This window comes from Montipora foliosa, chromosome 3, assembly GCF_036669935.1.
Source record: "Montipora foliosa isolate CH-2021 chromosome 3, ASM3666993v2, whole genome shotgun sequence".
In the NCBI taxonomy this organism is placed as follows: Eukaryota; Metazoa; Cnidaria; class Anthozoa; order Scleractinia; family Acroporidae; genus Montipora; species Montipora foliosa.
In genome coordinates, this window is record NC_090871.1 from 60,861,375 (window position 1) to 60,881,374 (window position 20,000).

The following is a 20,000-nucleotide window of genomic DNA, read 5'->3' on the forward strand; positions in this document are numbered from 1 at the left end:
GCGATCTCGCTTTCCTTTCGAACATGATCAGCAAATTGGCGGAGAATCTGCGGAGCTTCTGATTGTTCTTTCAGATAATCATCGAGCGACTGCGAGAGCGCTCCTTCCAATCGAGCCAGTCCTTTGAGCTGAGCGAGCGAGGTGAACAGGTCTGCACCAAAAACGCTTAAGTATTGTGACATCCACAGCATCAGGAGCATCCATTTTGCCATTTTTAGTCGATGAATACAAGGCACATGTTCTTTAGAGAATAAAACCTGTCGAGAGAATTTGCAGGTTGTAGAAATTCCAAATTATGCAAATTAGGGGCTGTTTTAAATGGTGGATGGAAGATCTTGGACGATGGATCATCGAAGCAGGATTTGCTTTCTTTGTTCAGATCACATGCTAAAACATACTCTTCTTTAGCGATAGGGTTAGGATTAAACCTATTCCTCCCAGATGAGAGTTGTCAAGATCTTATCTTAGAGCTAGCAAGATTCGCACAATGTAAGCTTAGTTCTCTAAGAAGAGCGAAGATGGCGGTGAGGTTCAGCGACTTCGTTCTACCAATTATAACCCCATATGCCCAACCGAAATTTCCGCATGTAAACCAATCAAAAGAATCGTTTAAAAATAAAGAACTTCATTTAATTGTCTATTGTATTTAGCGCTGATTCACTAATTGTGGACATTGTAAAGAAATCAAATCGAAATCACAATAACACGTATCAAATCGCAGGTTGGTTTTTGCAGGAGAGGGAAAACCGGTTTACCCGAAGAAAAACCTGTCGGGCCAGAGTAGTGAAAAAAATTAACTCAACCCACATATGACGCCGAGTCTGGGAATCGAACCAGAGCCACATTGGTGGGAAGCAAATGCTCTCACCCCTGCGCCATCATTAGTTTTCTAGGATCTTCTAACTACAAGAATCTTCCTCCCAGCACGTAAACACCCCTCTAAAATTTTAACGCTACTTCTTAAGTGACTATAACAATCAGACATAGGTTGATGCTATTCTGATTTGAAGAAATATGGATGTAGCTAAAAAAGTTACTGTTCAAAGACCCAACTCAAGACCTCATTTTATGCTACATTGAAATTTCTTAAGGATTTTCGTCCTTAACTCAGAACCTTAAGCATAACCCTGTAGGAAAGAAAAAAACACCCAGATTTTTCTATTTAATGGAATCCTCCGCCAGGGCTAAACTATAGAATACAGAGCAACTTTTGAAACGAGTTTTCTTTTCAGTGGCTCTGTGGCTCGGTAGCCGTCAAATAAAACAAGTTTTAATTGAGTGCCGGCTCGGCACTCACGAGCCGCGAAGTAACTCAAAGATATACCTTACTCGTTCTTTCATTGTGTTTCTCTCAATGACAAACCTTATTCCTTCCTTGAACATTAACTTTTACTGTCGAGCCGCGGAGCCACTGCATTGATACTGCTTCAAAAATGGCCCTGCATAGCCATAGTTGCTCCAGAGGAAAACAATCGAATCTCGGCTACCACCTTCTAGTATATGGCGTGTGATCCCCGCCAAAATTAATGTCTTCAATTTCGTATTACCTTTCAAATTCGGATCAACTTCAAATCGGAACATCTCTAAATTCGGATCAATTTCATTCGGAATATCTCTAAATTAGGATCAACTTCAATTCGGAATATCTCTAAATTCGGATCAACTTCAAATTCGGAACATTTCTAAATTCGGATCAAATTTAAATTCATAAATTCGAAATTCGGATCAACTTCAAATTCGGGAACAAACTCTAAATTCGGTGTCTCCCCAAATCCTCGAACCCATTATGTCCGAGTTAGCCTGGTTGCTTAGTCCCTAATAATTAACAATTGTTCTACGAGGGTGCCCAAGATATGAAGTGATAGATAACTAACAAGGCGCGTAGCGCCAAGTTGGTTATAATCATTTTATATCGAGCAGGCTCGAGTATAATAATTGTTCTGTTAAAAACTCCCGGATCAACATCCCTTCCACTGAAGCATCGATTTCTGCCTCGGTCAATTCCGGTCCAAAACGGCTTTTGTCGGCCAATTTTTCTCAGAGCTGCAAAAATTTTTTCAGCTCGCTTCATTGCTGACGCTTTCATTGACCGTATTCGGTATAGCATGTATATTTAACAATTATTCCAGAAGCGCGCGTTGGATATGAGATGGTAAATAGCCAACGAGGCGCGTAGCGCCGAGTTGGCTATAACCAGTCTCATATCCAACAAGCGCGAATGGAATAATTGTTTTATTAAATTCCTTCAACTCCAAAAATTTGGAAGTACGAGATATGAGCGGAAAAAGCGAGCAAATCCGAGCGAAATCGAAAAATACTTGATGAGAACTGATGCGATGTTGTGTAATACCTTGTTGTCAGACACGCAGGCTTATCACAAAAACATTTCTTGCCTTTTCGCGTACTTCTAAACGTCGGAATTGATCCAAACTTTCCACAAAAAAAGTTTTTTTTCTCCTTTTTGGCTTTATTCAAAGAGTAATTTCGCATTCCGGCGAAAACATTTTTAGTTTAGCAACGCTTAACGCAATTATTTACCATATAAGGTCAAACCAAGGTATATGAGCTGATAACCGAGATTGAGTGAACCAATCAGAACACGCGAAATGCACTATCCGAGGTTGAGAATTTAATAAAAACTGATAGCCTGTGTCCGGCGAGCTAATGAAAATGCTGGAAACTGATATCCGCAGTTCAGTTTTCAAAAACATAATTTATTCATTCTCCCCTCTCAATATGGTGGACAATGTATCTTCAGGGAGTCAAAAAGTGAAGGACGAAACTTTTCAGAAGTAGTTTCTTTGCTTCGTAAAAGCTGAGTCTTTACTTCCCAGTCAGACTCACAAGAACCCTGCAACAGTTAGTCCTCCTAGTGTTGAAACCAGCATTTCAAGTGATCGTACGATCGCAAACTTTTCGATCTCTGTTTGCGAGATACAGTGCCTACTGCAGCCTTTTCTCCTGCCATTTCGTTAGGACAACCAAGAGCGTCGTCAAGGATCTGGTCGTGATTATGCAAAGATAGAGGTCTTTGTAAAGCATGAAAATTTGGTTTCATCAAACGAGTTGATAAAGGTTGAATTACCACCTTGAAAGATTTGGAAAGCTGACGTTTCGATCGTTAGCCCTTCGTCAGAGCAAATAGAGTAGTTGTGGGAGTTGCTGGTTTTATGATGGTGTGGAGGATCTTCGCCATTGCGGTGGACATATGGTGACATGAATTTGGGATTAAATTAATGGAATGAGATGCGTTCATTGATTCCGTGAGGATAGAGTGTACCTAGTTGAAAGATGAATTTTTGTTTCAGATTCTTGCGGCTTTCTGTGTTCCCGTGGTGTAAGGATAGGCTGCAAATTGTCATGTTGTGGTGGGAGTGATTACTAGGGAAGATTAAAATGGCGCACGGCTGGTTTTGACGCATTTGTGTCGTTTTTTCTACATCTCGTAAGTGTTCGCGAAAGCGATCCGTGTTTAAATAAAGTCTTCTCCTTTTATTTCTAACATGGTTAAGATCTCAGGACTGAATCGCTTCATTAAAATCACTGACTACTTTACGTGCATCGACGTAAATGCCATCTATTGCACAACCTGTAAGAAGATCATACTGCATAACCTGTGAGAAGATCTACATAGGCGAAACAGGGAGAAGATTGGCGGACCGCTTTCGCGAATACCTACGAGATGAAAAAAAAAAAGGGACACAGATGCGTCAAAACCAGTTGCGCGCTATTTTAATCTTCCTACTCACTCCCCACCACAACATGACAATTTGCGGCCTTATCCTAACATTTACGAATACCAGAAAATCCGAGCTACCGCAAGGACGTTCTAATTTTTTGAAAACAGATTATCGACTCTTTTCGCTCTGTTTCACGGTCTTGATATTTTTGTGAAAGGGATCAGAATATTTTGACTGACAGGCAGATATACTCACTTTGCCTTCAAAACCTTAATAAGTTTTATCGGTTTTCTCCAGAAGTTAAATTGTTGAAAAAGTTTCCTCATTTTATCAATAATATTCTGGAGAATTATCATGTTTCCGTTCCCGTACGCGTCGTTGCTTTTATCCCCAGTTTTTCATTTTCACAGCAAGTATTCAAAACATGTATCGAGATGAAAAACGCACGGACATGCAGCTCGCGGAGAGCGCAACTGAAATCGTGCAGCGCGAACTACAGAGCTTGCAGTAGCTTTTGTTCATTGTCATCATGAACGAAAAAAACAATCACCTCATAAACCTGTTGTTTTTGTGGCATTTTTGGAACAGTTCCCGTCATCTTTGCGAGCTGTTGCGAGATCGCTCTAAAAATGACCTACCGTACCAGTCATGAGATCGATGCTTACCAGAGCAAAAATGGCTTCTTCGCGACTTAGAATGATTGTTTGCCAAGACGCTTGCGTTGACTTTTAAAACCTCATTCAAATCCCCGCCTTGTTGTTAACCTTCTCTGGAAAGCCCTGTCAGAAGGGCCAAGGCCAAAGATATTAAAATTAGCCAGCAGCTGATGAGACTAAAATAAACCAACTCAATGTGTTGTACCTCTAGCTCATTCAATGCATTCTCCTTTTAGACTGGGTAGCTGTTATATTGTATTTAACACACAAGGAGTGCGGTAAACAACAAAGGACATTTGTTTCCACAAAACCTTACCGTGAGGTATAACTTTGCGGAAATTGCTTCCAAATTTAGCTCCTTATTCAAGTTGTCTTATTAAATGATAAAAAAAACCATCCCTGCATGCTTGTTAATAACCGGGTCTTTTGTAGCGTCTGAAGATTTTCCCCTCTTCCGATTCCCTCAAGCAGACATACAGAAGATATTCAAATGATTTTTAGGTCTAACCTATTGCAATTGATAAAAATGTATACAAAAAACTTGATATCAAAGATCAATCCTTATCGGTGTATTGTCGGTAAATTAGGCCCTGCGTTTAAAGTCAGAAAAACCGTCTTGGTGGTAAAACTATTACCTGTTGCTGTTTATCGATCATTTTCAATTATTCTCCTCTTCTTGCATGCGAACAAAGGGATAACGAAGAATATTAGTATTTTCAATCACGTTCCTTGTATTTATAAGCATGTTGCATAATTTAGCACCTTAATGAAAGAAATTACTGATTTATTTCGGGGCTTGTCTTTTCTAGAAATGTTATTCAAATAATAATTTTCTTGAGAATTTTCTGACGTATCCTTTTTTCCGTTGTGTGAAGTTAACTTCGCTTTTAAATGGATAGCTCTTCCTAGCCGAGTTCGACAGCCGAACTTAAAATTATGGCCAGCATTTTTTTTTTTCACAAATTAAACTGGAAAATAACTTGTGGTTCCTCGGTGCAGCCCGAAAAAACTAGGTGAGTAAGATTTTAGTTATTTCTGTATCTTTGAATCAAGTAACGAAATGGCTGTTATTATTATTTTATTATTTATTTTATTTATTTATTTATTTATTTATTTATTTATTTATTTACATTGCACACATTAAACAAGTATAGTTGGCTAAAAGAGTACAGAACATTTCTCAAAGTAGATACATGATACTGAAATTTACGTTTAGACATATATCGTTATTGACACACAAGACTGGAAAAGCAAGGTACTCGTGATATTATAGCTTCTACATACACTCAAGTTCGCATTACTCTTAACTGTCAAAGGAAATTTTCGACAATATACTTGTTTTTGAGGTTAATTATAAATTCGTTCACCGATAGCTCACCGTGTAATAATTTATGATTGTACAAATAATATTTGGCATATAAAAAGGTGAAGTTTAACTTCCTAATAATGTTTAATTCTTTACTCAGACTCTCCACTTCCTTACCAAAAATTAATTCAGCTGGGGACAGGGTAAAAGAGGTGACTGTTAAACTACTTAATAACCTCCGAAAAGAATGAATGACTCCAATTGCAATGGCACTGTAGAAGGTGTGGATTATGGAGTCATTCATTTTACACCATGCGCACTTTTTGTCCTCTGCCTTACCAAAGAAAAATAATTCCTTTTTACCGACTTCTACTCTGTATAAGAGTTTGAAGTAGAATTCCCTAAGCTTGTTGTCTTTACAAGCATTTTTTACACGACTAAAAATAGATGTTAGAAATGTTTTGTCAATTTGCAGGTCTCTTTCCCATTTAGAGTTGGCCTTCAGTACAACTGGTTATCTGTTTATAAGGAGCCAATAATAGTCTTTATTTTTCATTTTATTTGAGTTTATTAATGTCTCTGGGGACAGCTGAAACGCACTATTTAACAGAATAACTGATCTATCCACGGGATTTGTCCTCGCACGTTCCACAAGGTGCCTTGGAACTGCGGAAACCACTTGAAAATAAATGATAAAATTATATCTAAGACAAGAGAGTTCATACTCAAACCAGTCCCTATAAAAAAATTGTGATCGTCGATTAAAATATCTTTATCATGAAATAAAACTTAATTGTTGGGGGTCGGACTCGTTTGGAAAAGACTTTTTTAATTCCCAAAAAAACTGGAGAATCTATTTTTAGAACTGAGGAGTCTCAATCTGCTCAAGAAATTTTTTATCATAATTTCATCGCTTAATGAAGCTTAGGCCACCGTATTTCCCAAAATATTAATATAGTTTGGAATCGCTTTCCAAGATTCACTGTGCTTTTGTTGATCAGCTAACAGTCTAGAAATTCAGGCTAACTTCAATGATTTCGCCAAAGCGTCTATGTTAGGTGCTCGTAAACCTCCTTGATCGCAATCTAAAACCATAACTTTACGCTTAATTAATTTGGACCTTTTTGTTTCTCCAAATGAATTTGAAGAGGGCCGGAGGAACATCCGAGGAATATCAAGGCTGGAGATTGAATGAACCAGTTGCGAGATACCAAGGCTTTTAGTTATAAGACATCTTCCAAATAACGTGAAACTTCGACAGAATGGTCTTCAGTTTTTGTGATTTTAGCGAAAAATGGTACTTTTCATTTTCCTTTTGATTGTAAGAAATAAAAGGGCCCAGTACAGGAATAGGTTTATCTGGCCATTGGAAACCGAAGGGCTTTTACTTTCTCTGACTCCACGATCCCAACCACAGAGCTTTGGTTTTCGACGAATTCGCTTTCAAGCCGGAAATATCGCTAAAGTTGGCCAAAAAAGGTACGGGACAGAGGGCAACCAAAATGGCCGTTGTTATACGGGAGACGTACAATACGTCAGCACGACCTTGGGCAATTTCATTTAATGCCTCTTTTACTACGTCATTTTATTCGTCCCGTACAAGGATGGGCGAGAGACACATTATACATGTCTGGACGAACTAAATCGTCTAAATGCCTTTTTTTTAGGAATGAATTTTGAGTTTAAAGCGCTTTTCCACTCGCGGAGGATCGAAATTTAAACATTGAAGCTATAATTCCAGACATAACTCCATTTTCGATGGCGAGGCTAGAATTTAGGCGTTAAACGTTGAAGTGAATCATTCGCCTTTTTTAGAAAAAGTAAACGCCACGGAAATATGTGATTTCGCTTCAAACCGTCAATAGGGAGATATCGTTGAGGTCACCTATTGTCATTAATGTGCCAACCAGAACCTCATTGGCTGTCGAAACAAAGGATCTTTTGTTCTTGTGGTTGCCATATTTGAATAACAAAAGAACTGTTTGTAAACAGATATTCATCTCTCAGGATGTGATACGTGCTGATGGTGTAGATGTATTGGTGGAAAAATGAAAATTCATCGTTTGTGCTTGAATCTTCCGTAGAAGTTAACTGTGGAGAGATTTTTCCATTCTTCTCTTCTCCAACAGCAGCGAAAACCTCCCTGTAAAAGATTAGAAATTAATCTGTTTACGTTGCAGAATACTGGCGAGATATAGACCTTATTCATAAATGGCGCTCACATTTATAGTTCTTTTGTCCACGTGCAAATTAGCCTACCAAGCCTCATTTTAGAGCAAGAATTATTTTCAATTCACTGTATGGTATCGAGGCTTGGTAGGCTAATTTGCAGTTTGACAAAGGAATTATAAATTGACCGCAACTTATGAATAGGGTCTATCCCGTCACTGAATTGCTCCCAACCGGCGATTTTTTATGTGGAGAAAGCGAATGAACGATGATCTATTGTTGTTTGCTCGCCCTGTAGCCAACCTTTAAGAGAAACTGTGCTATTAAAAGGATTTAATCTACATCACTGTATCACTGAAAGTCTATGTTAATGAACCAGGTGAAACGTATTGCTTCGAAAAATACGCTTAATATTTAAGCAATAGGGGACATTCTCCGTGTTTCCATAGCCTCATCAAAACACGAGGGGAGTTGGGAGAATTCGGGACAGTTATGCAAACCCGAGACGCAGTCGCATTCTCCCAACCTCTCCAAGTGTTTAGATGAGCCTATGGAAACACGGAAAAAATGCTCTATGGCTTTTATAAAATATTTCTCAAAGATAATTCAGCAAATGAAGGAAAATGCTGGTTTTTTAACGTCTTGAATGAAACAGGTTTTCTTGATACATTGTCATAATTCCTACCAGCTAATTAAAACGCGCGTTTGACTACATAACCAGTCAAATCAAAGCGCGCGTCTGACTACATAACCAATCAAAATTCGTGTGATGTCACAGCCGTGTTTCCATACTCTCATCTAAACACAGCTATTGGCCAATGAGAGTGCGCGTACTATCCTAATTATTTCATAATGTGATGTAGTAGGTTACCATAGCAAAAGCAAAGCCATTTAAAAACACCTCATGTTTTACTACATCTCAAAAAACGATCTCTGTAACCCAATCTTGTATTGCTAGAACGTTTAGCAAAAGTAAGACAATTTTCTGGAGCATGTTCCGAGCTATCTTCAAAAACTGGCAAATCTACGGTGTCTCTAAATCCGCCCCAGAGAATCTTTGTTCCCTCGCAGAGAGTTTCATTTTAGGTTTCCAGCGATAAAAATAGGGTCTGTGAGGTAGATCTTTTTTTAGATATTAGCTTTTAAAGACAAAATATAGTATTTTTAAATGCTTTTTCTGTTGCTATGGTGACCTATTAGGTCACAATTTTGCCGCTAGTGATCACATAGTACAAAAACCGCAATACTGGAACGCAAATTGCCCACTGGGACATCTAAAACAAAGAAAATTTGAATTAACTTGCTTTTTTTTAGATGTCCCAGGGCACAATTTGCGTTCCAGTTTGGCAGCTTCTGTACCATGTGATCACTATGGTACCATAGTATTGCCGTTACGTACAACAGTGTTGTAGAGTGAATCCTTATAATATGATAGCTTATGTAACCTCAAATAAACCGGTCAGTGAGCCATTAAAAAAGTCCATTTTCCCGGTCCATTGTTGTTATTATCGTTTCTTTTCAAATACCGGTGAAGGAATTTACTAAAGTGCGTGACGTACGTGCATCGCGTTTAACCAATACGTAAGAGCCGTTTTCAAATGACTGTCGAAAGTAATTACGCGATTGCAATTGCTACGCTTAAGTGATTGGTTAAAAATCTCGCGCCAGTTTATCAACCAATGAAAAGGAAAACCAAAACCAATTGCGACTCTCACGCAAGATTTTTCCCACGCATTTAGCAAGTTATGGAATTTACTCAAATTTGGATTGGTTCGTTACGCTGTTTGCACCTGCTGTGATTGGTTGAAGTAAATACTTTGGTATTTGTTTTACGACACTCAATTGAAAACTGCTCTAAGAAAAATAACAAGAATTAATGCTAATAACGGCTTGCCTCGCTTGCTCACAACTCCGGAGGTTCATGAACTGGAGCCCCCGGACGACCCAGGAAAAGTAAAAGTATCGTCCTCAGCCAACACAGCTATTGACCAATAAGAGTGCGCGTAACATCCTAATTATTTTATTTAACTTTTAAAAGCATTCCTGTGAATGACTATGTCTCGCAATCATGCGTTATTGAGATTGTTCTAGTAGTTGGAAATGCTGTGGTTGCTCTTGGCCCTTTCCGCGCGAAACCAACGTCGGGGCTTTAACCATGTGTTTACGAAGCCGGGGACTGTCGAGAGCTTGTCACTTATGGCATAGACGCTGCTCTTCCTATAAAATTGATATAATAGTAATTGTAATGAATTTACACAGCGCATTTTCTATTTACATAAAATACAAGGTACTCCTTTAATTGCGCTCGTTAATGAAAATTCCCCAAGAAATTGGACCACCATTTCTATCTCCCTTTTAACCTTTTGTTGTTGTTATTGGTAATGATGATGAGGATTAAGACGATTTCCCAACTGCAATTGCTAAAGTACTCTGTCCGCATTTCTGTAGCAACTCTTTCCTTATCCAACCTCTTTAATGTTTCTTTTCCTTTCGAGCAATTTTTTTTTATATCATTGCCTGTTAAAAGTGCTACTATGACCAAAGAATCTCTTCTTCTTTTTCTTCGGATTTCAAAAGTATTTTAACTAAACTAAAGATTGACCAATGTTTTAAGTCCTGATTTAAAAGAAGACACCTGTTTATTTCAAATGGAATTTTCCCATTTAATGGTCCGCCATTACTAACTTCCAAACCTTGAGAGAACTGGATCGAGGAGAAATTAATGACGCCGAGTAATCAGTTGTTAAAAACCACTTGCGAGTAATATGTCTAAGCGTGCGAGACACCAGCTCGGCTTTTACGCATCATTATTCGATGACGTTTCTGATCGTGGTCTCAGTCATAAGTTCCGACCCAAGCAAAAGCCCGTTGTTATGGGTATTTATAAAGTTGAGCGCATAGTCTCCAAACGAAATCAAGGAAGCAACGTCGAGTGCTTTATTCAGTGGAAGAATTATTCTTTAACTGAAAACACGTGCACGTGGGAGCCGCCCGAACACTTGCCAGAAGACCTCATTGCCGCTTTCGAGAAAGGATCAGTCGAACCTGTTCGCATCGACAAAGACTCGCTCTTCTATTTGAGAAGGGTCTAAAAGCGATCCTGGCCTGCAACGAGACCATTGTCATGCGGCACGATGCGATGCGAGCGCTTGTTCCCTGGTTTGCCGTCAGACCTTCTCACGACTCCTTACCTCGCGGAGGAAGATGAAATGATAGCAGCGGGGCTCGGATCATATCTTAATAGATGCTTTACAGTAACAGGGGGTGGTTGTCGCGTGGACACTCCTGTCAGCATCAAGTTATTTCTAGGCAAGTCCCTTGCCTTTCTTGGCGAATAAGGGCGCAAATGAGGGCATCCCGTCCAGTGGAGAAAGTTCAAGTAAAATTCACGAAGAGTTGGTTCACCGGAAATATGTAGTGAACTCGAAGCGGCGATTTTAAAAACGGCTTCTTCAGAAGCCACCAAATATAATAAAAGTTCATAACCAATGCAAACTGAGATAAGCGACATTCACAAAGCCCATTGCTAAATGCAAAACAAGCCTCTTTCCATATGAAATGACTGTTTATTTCCATTTTACAAATTTCTTATTTGAGTCCTTTATATGATAACTTGTCTACACTTTCCCCAACTTCCTTAAGATGTGTATTCAGTTTTTTTCTGTCACTGCAAGTCTGTAAAACAATGCAAAGGTCGTTCTGTAAGAACTACTGAGAGCTTGCTCGGTCTTAACCGAGGTGACCATTTTGATTTCCGGTGACGTTCTTTGCGTCACTTGAAAAATTTTCTTTTCGATCGCTTTGATTTTCAAGACTATACTTGAAATCTTTTATCAGTGGAGCTTGTAATGCGCTAATTTGAGTGCTATAGGCCTTATTCCAAAATGGCCGTCATTTAAATATTCTTTTGTTTTTATTCAAATTAGCCCTTGATGCCTCGTTCTTGAGCTGAAAATTTAAATGAATATTTTGCCTTGAACCGTTACGAGGCATCAAGTTCTAATTAGAATGAAAATAAAAGAATATCTAAATGCGGCCATTTTGAAATAAGGTGTATTGTTGTGGGAGGCGGAGTTTTGCATATTATTATTACTCGCGGGAGTTTCAAAATCAGTCAACCATTCTCCCGAACAGCCTCCGAGAGGCAAATTTGCAGAGGGCTGACGAGTGCGTTCAGAAAACGCATTTCGATGGCACTTGTACGTGTCGTAAACCAGCGAAAATTTGCAGGATCTTTCCTGACACTCGGTACTAACTTTTCCATATGCTGGGCGTAAACTTAACTGATCAGCTCGTTGGAATATTCCGCTTAAAGCTCCCAAATTAGAATAGTCGATTTTCAAAGCAAATTTGATAATACTTGTAGAGACCTTAAAAAACAAATTTTTGTTCAGAATCATTTATTGATTCCTCCTCTACAAATTCCATATGCTGGTACTTGGCCAGGGGAATTAATATGTCCGTGAAACAGAAAAACGTACGCGTTTGTGGCCGCTTGTTGGCCGTATTCTTTGTTATCACGCGCACTTTTCTCTAATCAATTTTAAATTTTAGCGCTGGCGCGCGTAAAAAGTACCCGGATGTGTCGCGGCATTCTGGGCGATGCAATAGTTTAAGAATGCAATGCGTGTGTACGCAGCTGAATTAATATACAGCACGGGAGTTTAATGCTTTCAGACTTTTAAACTTGGTTTTGCATATGCAATAAACTGCATTTGCACACTGAAATTCTACGTTAGTGGGTTAATGATGTCTCTTTTCCCTAGATCCAACCCTCTGAGAACCAATCGATCAGTTTTGAACGTGAGTAATGGCCGACCAAAACCTTACAAGTCCAAAACCTTACAATCGAAGAAAACATCCTTTGAATAAAAATCAAAGCTCAAAATTTTGCCAGTCAAGTGTTAAGGAATGACACTTTCAAAATCTGAAGAAACAAAGGAATTGATTTTTTCATCATAGTACCACTTTAAAAATCGGCTGTACAACGTGGTTTTGCGTAGGGCGTAGCTATAATCGAGACTTGCCCTTGACGTTTGAGTAAGTTCTACAAGTCGGCTTTGAGCAAGATTTGCTAAGGCTAACAGATTTCGAATGGTAGAATAGAAACAGTTTAGGTTTGGGACCATTTTATGCGCAGCGCCTAATGAGCGTTAAAGGATTACACGACAGGGCCGGGAACCCATGACCCGGAGCTTGCAACTCTACTATGTTCGTGTGACGGCGTTTTCACAGACCGATTTATTTTTAGATTGAATTTCCCGCGAATGAGACTCCCACAGGAGCCCGATGACCAATTGCAAGAAATTAAGCTGACGTCATAGGCTCACCGAACCGGAACTGCCTTTGCCTTTGCGAAGGCTAGTCTAAAAATAAACCTACTTGTGAAAACGCCGTTTCACAGACGTGTAGTAAGGCACGCTCCAGATGGGCTCCTGACAGGTCCAATGAGTTGTTCGACGCAAGGTCAATTCTAACCCGGATTCAATCCCATGACAACCTGTGAGTTTTAATCGAAGTTAACCCAGAGTTAACGCTAACACTGTCTCGAAAAACGCGGCCGAGATGCATATCAGATACGCAGCAAGGAGCTTCAAAAATAATGGGATTGACGTCACGAAACTTAAGGCTGAACCTTCGCGGCTCGGTAAACATCCAACACTAGCCACCGACACTGAGGTGCATAGTCGTTTTCGTATATACTAAAACAGAGAGAAAATATGGTGCAAAAAGATGATTTTAACTCATTTATTCTTGCAACGATTACAATATTTTCGGGCGCAAATCCCGCACAGGTTGCTCCGAGGTGAACAGCATAGGATATTTGGAGTTTGAATAGCCAATCACAGCGATTTTTCAACGCTATCCACTGTTTTAGTTTATAATGAAGAAAGTTATTTACCTTTCTACTCTGTGTTGTTTCTTTCGAGCTGAGATCACACCATCTAAAATAACAAAAGTATTGCATGAGAATCAGTGATTTTGCATCGTAGAAACATTCGTAGAAACCTTCAAATTCATAGAAAGAATAAGAACGCAAAAAAACCTTGGTTTTAATTGACCAAAGGAAAATGTTGGGAAGAGAAATGGAAAAGAAAGCAAACAAAGACTGGATGAAGCTTCAGTTGCGTTGAACCGCTTGGCCCATTGGTTTGCTTAGGGCAATAATGTAGTTCCTGGCCTCATTTAGGCTCAGGGTCTTCTTCGTCTAGTGAGGCTTCTTGCTCTTCACAAGGTCGAAAAGTTGGCAAGTTGTGTCGTAAGACTTAATCCAGCTCTTTGAGTACAGTTCAACTTCATCGGGAGTGAAATGAATCCCAATCTTCTGGCAGGCAAGAAACCTGCAAATTGAATATTAAAAAGGTGACCTCTTTTATCAAACATTTACCATAACTGATACGGCTGCTAATTTTGACCCCTTGACGCTAAGATTGCCCGTGGTAGGTCACGGACCGCCGCTTAAAGATCCGCCTCAGGTGGTTTCTCATTAAAATAGAGGGAGGGAGAATCGATGTCGGCTGTCGATGGTGTTTTTAAGAGAAAAACAAGGACACATCTAACAGAGGATAGGTAGGGTTTTTGTCTCAATAGTGTATTCCTGAGGGAACTGTGTGGCAGACTGGCCACTGGAGAGAACCTCGTTTGCATCAGACCCAAAAGCGATGTCTCGTCCAACTCCTTCTTCATCGGTGCAAACAAACCTGAAGCATTTCAAAGTTGAGTAAATAGCTGGGGGCGATCTCATTGCAAAGGTCACTCGGATACCATCTGGCATTCATCGATACCACGGTTACTTTGTTTTTTTCATCTTTTTGCGCTGCTATTTTTGGATTGTGAGATACGAAGTTGAAATTGGGTTTCAAAGGCCTCTTGTCTTTGCCTCCAGCCCTCTCTCTAGCTCTAAAGGTCCGTTTAAAGGGTTTCAACATTTACTTCAACCTGCATTCAACGCTTTGTTAAACCAACTGTTCGGTGCGTTTAAACAGGTCGTCCGACATTGTTGAAAGCGTAAAAAATGTTGAAAGCTTGTTGAATCAAGTTTATTTAATTCGGTTTAAACCTTCATTCAACATCGATTCAACTTTTCCTTTGTTCTCGAAAATGTTGAATGGTGTTGAAGCCATTTGAACTCTCTGTTCAACAATTGTAGAACACACGCATGCTCACACCAGGCCGCAAAAGTCAATATGGCGTAGTTTATCTGGACGAGAGAGACTGGTTTCTAGTTCTAAGTTCCTCGCAATTAAATTTCGCTTAAGTGTTGGTTCCCTTAAGTGTTGTTTTTGTTGAACGAATGTTGGTCAAATGTTGAAACCGTTTACTAAACAGGCCTTAAACTCTATCGGTCGGCGCAGCGCAGTTTTATGAACTAACAAAATAAAGGAGTCTTATGCAATTGATTTCCATAAGGTAAATTTGGATGGGAATCAGAAATGTCGTTCATGCAATGTTGTTTTACCTGGATGGAATCAAGACAGTGAATTCTGGGTCATACATGGCTTCTTGAAGGGAGTTATGCTTTGCGTAATTGGCGATGCCATTGATCCAGGTTGACTTCCCAACTCCAGTCTCTCCAAGGATGAGAATGTTGATGTCTTCCTTCTTAACTGCTGAGGCCTGGGAAATTTTACAATCAAGTACAGCGAATCATTTCTACCCCTTAATTTTAAAGTTGTTTGTTTAAAGAGAAAGAAGTCACTGGAAGGAAGCGTTTACTCCTTAGCTGGGATACATCAAGATCAGAGCATTAACTTAAAAGCAAAGTGGAAGCTCCAGGCGATAAAAGTGGTAAGCTGGCTTTGAAACAACACAGCCGTTCTCCCAAAGCAAGCGTGTGGGAAAGGTGGATCCCTTTAAGAGATCAGTGTGTCACATGAATTTAAGTAACAAAGCTGCTCATCCACCACTTATGCATGAGCAAAACCCCCACCCCGGGACAAGGTGGGGATTATTGGGGAAAGGAAGGGGATTTGAGGCAAAATACTGTCCCCAAGGGTTAGGAGGGTTGTCCAATACACCTGAATAGATACGAGTCGTAAAAAGGCTGTGCAGTTGCTGTCGATTCGTACGAATCGTACCCATGTGATACGACCCGTTGTCGAATGGAGAATTGAATCTCATTAGGGGGACTTAGAATATTTCTAACACGATGTAGGCCAAGAAACCCTTCTCCGAGTTGTCGATTCGTTCGATTTGTACGAATCGTGCCCATGTGGTACGACCCGTTGTCGAATGGAGAAATGCATCTCATTAGGGGACTTACAATATTTCTAACACGCTGTAGGCCAAGAAACCCTTCTCCGAGTTGTCGATTCGTTCGATTCGTACGAATCGTGCCCATGTGGTACGACCCGTTGTTGAATGGAGAATTGCATCTCATTAGGTGGACTTGAATAGTTGTAACACGCTGTAGCTCAAGAGTCCCTTCTCCGAGTTGTCTATTCGTTCGATTCGTACGAATCGTGCCCATGTGGTACGACCCGTTGTCGAATGGAGAAATGCATCGCATTAGGGGGACTTAGAATATGTCTAACACGAGTTGTCGATTCGTTCGATTCGTACGAATCGTGCCCATGTGATACGACCCGTTGTCGAATGGAGAAATGCATCTCATTAGGGGGACTTAGAATATTTCTAACACGCTGTAGGCCAAGAAACCCTTCTCCGTGTTGTCGATGCGTTCGATTCGTACGAATCGTGCCCAAGTGAATGGAGAAGTGCTTCTCATTTGCGGGACTTAGACCCATGTTCGAGTTGTCGATTCGGTCGAGTTGTATCTTGTATTAAAGACGATTTGGACGATGTTGTTCGACGGAGGCCGTGTGAACAATAGCAATCCATACTATGATAGGTTCTGTCCCGACGTCAAGAGAATTCATTAGTATGAAGTGCAGCGTGTCCCATACAAAATGATATTAATGTCAGTATTCCCAATAATACGGTCGTTTCTCGTTGCTTCATCCCTTTCCGAATAAACGACAAATCTACGAATGACAAGGATAAGAACTGAGTGAGCACATGCTGGTAATTTGGAGTGGGATGAAATAGGTCATTGCAAAAACCTTTCAACAGTTTTGTAGAAGATATGTGAAGCAAAACAAAATGGTATTTTATGCCGTAACTGGCGCAATGTTTCAGGCAACAGAGTCCAATCAAGGTCGTGGTTATAGCACTCTTTTAAATCACTGTCCTTTGCTTGCATACGGTTAGCCATGGTTGGAAAATTGGGGATTATCAGTCACTCGTTGCTGTCGTATATTAAACAATTATTGGATGAAGTTGAGCATGATATCATGAATTATCAAAACCGAGGTCTTTGTTATCTGCGGAAGCCGAAGGCTGAGGCAGATAACAGACACGAGGTTTTGATAATTCATGAAATCATGCGAAAACCGAATTCAACAATTGTTTTATTATACATTTCTTAAACAATAGGCGAAAGAAGACATTCATCTGTTAAATGCAATATCTGCAGCAGACATTGCATTCATCATGTCAAGTTCACAAGCTATTGTGAATTCATTGAATGCTCTCGACCACTCAGATTTTTCATAGTGAGTCTGATATGTAATAATGTATACTTAAAGTGCTGTTTGTCCTCTTGAAATGGCGCCTTATGAAGAGTGATTAGCGGAAGTGTGGAAGAAATAGGTTATTATTGTATCTTTATTAGCGGTTAATCCAGAGAGTTATGATCCTAATTGTGTGATATATCATTGGGTTGACGAGAAAACGCATTTCCTGTTGACCGAAACAGACAGCGTCGTAGGCGAAACGAGATATTGGAAGTCCTGAGCATGTTGGAAATAAATATAAATTGTACTTATGCTAGTACCTATCGTAGGAAGCAAAAGCAATTGTGCACTGGGAGAGGCAACTTGTTCTATGTTACGGATCTTAACTTATTGGTACCTTCGATTTTATCATCAAAGGACCAAACAAATTCCTTTTGTAACGGTGTGCGGTTCATCCACACTTCAACTTGCAAGGAATTTATGACAGTGACAATGAAAACAACTATTGTATCCCGTAAATAGGTTACAGGGGCGTAGCTCTTCCCGGGCTAACAAATTTTTTCCCTAGATTCAAATTTCATAAAAGGAAATGTGCAAATTTCGAGACCAAAAAACTTCATTTGTGACAGCGTTTTTAGGAACTATTCCCACAAGATGTGCAAAAGCTATCTACGCCCTTAAGTCAGCATGTACGTATCCATAAAAATACAATCTGAAGCCACGAGAGAATCACAACCCCAAGGCAACTTTACCCACGCGGAATCCCTCCGGGAGCTTTTAATAAAGAGCCCAAAGTAACTGCACTTAGCGTCAGCATCATAGTTAGAAAAGGTTAAAACGCGAGCTGCACGGTTCTGAAGCTTCTGTAGCCCGTCAAACAACGTTTTTCCACAATTACCCCAGACAGGATAGCAATAGTGGAAATGAGATTGAATTAGTGCATTGTATATAATGAAGAGTGGGTGGTGGGACAAACGGTCTAATTCTTTTTATTGCTCCTATCCCGGAAGCGACGTTTTTAGAAAATGTATCAATGTGTGTTTACCACCGTAGGTTTTCATCAATAAATATTCCAAGCGATGTAATAGAGGAAACATGTTTAATCGCAACATTATCAATCGAAAGCTTAAGTGGGTTTGACAAACTACTAAATTTTTGTCTGGACCCAATTAGCATAAATTCAGTTTTAGCACTGTTCAAAGTAGAAAGCTTTTACAACGTGTTATCACACTTCTCCTGTTTGTTCGTCGGCACAGACTTTTAGAACGAGGCATACACACTTTCCCTTGTTTGTTTGTCAGCGCAGGCTCCGAAGTATACACTCTTTCGCTTGACGGCACGGCTTCTTAGAACGAAGCATACACGCTTTCCCTTGTTTGTTTGTCGGCGCAGACTCCGAAGAATACACACTTTCGCTTGTCGGCAATGTAACTCTTCCATTAAAATCGCTGTTCTTGAAAAGGAAACTCTCAGAGGCTCTATGGGCAAGAATCGAGGGTAGTTTATTAATGAATATTTGTGCCGCAATTGTGGAATCACAATGGATCATGATTTGAGAAGTAACTTGAAATTAGGAAATGTATTTTAGATACACATAAGTCACCACATCCATTTCTTTCTGGCACCGGCCCTTAGAAAGCTTTTACAACGTGTTATACACACTTTCCCTGTTTGTTCGTGGGCACAGGCCTTTAGAACGAGCCATACACACTTTCCCTTGTTTGTTTGTCGGCGCAAACTCCGAGGTATACACACTTTCGGTTGTCGGCACAGGCTTTTAGAACGAGGCGTGCACACTTTCCTTGCGTTCCTGTAAACCTTTGACGGCATGGGTTTTGAGAACGACGCATACACACATTGTCTCGTTTGTTTTGGTAGATGCGGTTCAGTGTGTTCATGTTTATGGACAACAGCTCATTCACAAGTTGGACCGCGACGCATACACACATTGACAGGCATAAAAATTAGCAACGACATGCAATAGTCGAATCGACACGGGTCGTAAAAGCGTTTCACGAATCGTACGGATCGATCGATTCGTGGGGACAGCTGTGCGACGGTATTATCTAATGAGATGCATGTTTCTGGTTGACAGATCGTGTCTTCGGGTAGTTTCCGCATAAAAATGAGCGACATGCTGGCACTATAACATGCAATACTCGAATGGATACGGGTTGTAAAAGCGATTCACGAATCGTACGGATCGTTCAATTCGTGGGACAGCTGTACGTCGATTTTATCTAATGAGATGCCTTTTTCGGGTCGACAGATCGTGCATTCGGGTCGTTTCACTTAGTGAGTATTGGACATGCATGGAGCGTCAGAATGAGTACGTCTGTATCTGGACTCTGAATAGTTATGGACGTTGCTCCTCTCTGTGTGGCGTCTAGAGCATGTAGGAGCATACGAGTGTCTGCTTCCTCCTGTTCACTCCTTAAATGCTGAATCGGTAGGCTATTAGAAGCCATAGACTCACCTTTAGAGGTTACTACATACGTCGTCTGCGAGTCTTTCTTGCACTCGATAAGTTGTGCTGCAAGGAAGATAGCCAATGTCTCCTTATTCTGGCTGCAGCTCAAAAGGTCCTTCATCGTGATCTTGTCTATAACAGCATCCACAGTAATCTTGTATACCACTGCTCTGCTTGTGCCCGTTCGTTTCTGGCGCGTTCCTT

The 20,000-nt window shown here is 40.2% G+C and overlaps 1 protein-coding gene across 3 annotated transcripts in view; it reads right to left on the reverse strand.

Moving 5' to 3' along the window:
• The window catches only part of LOC137995059 (prolyl 4-hydroxylase subunit alpha-1-like), a 25,865-nt gene extending 21,382 nt beyond the window's left edge, over window positions 1-4,483 (reverse strand). For 2 of the 3 annotated variants that reach the window (XM_068840646.1, XM_068840645.1), the window contains exons 1-2: window positions 4,346-4,483; window positions 1-257 (exon numbers count right to left, since the gene is read on the reverse strand). The exon at window positions 1-257 is cut by the window's left edge and continues 116 nt beyond it. In XM_068840646.1, coding sequence (XP_068696747.1) covers window positions 1-212 — 212 coding nt within the window. In that variant the 5' untranslated portion in view covers window positions 213-257; window positions 4,346-4,483. Of the gene's footprint in view, window positions 258-4,230 lie in introns of all 3 variants that reach the window. The other variant, XM_068840644.1, reaches the window with a different exon arrangement.
• Between the last annotated feature and the right edge of the window lie 15,517 nt (window positions 4,484-20,000).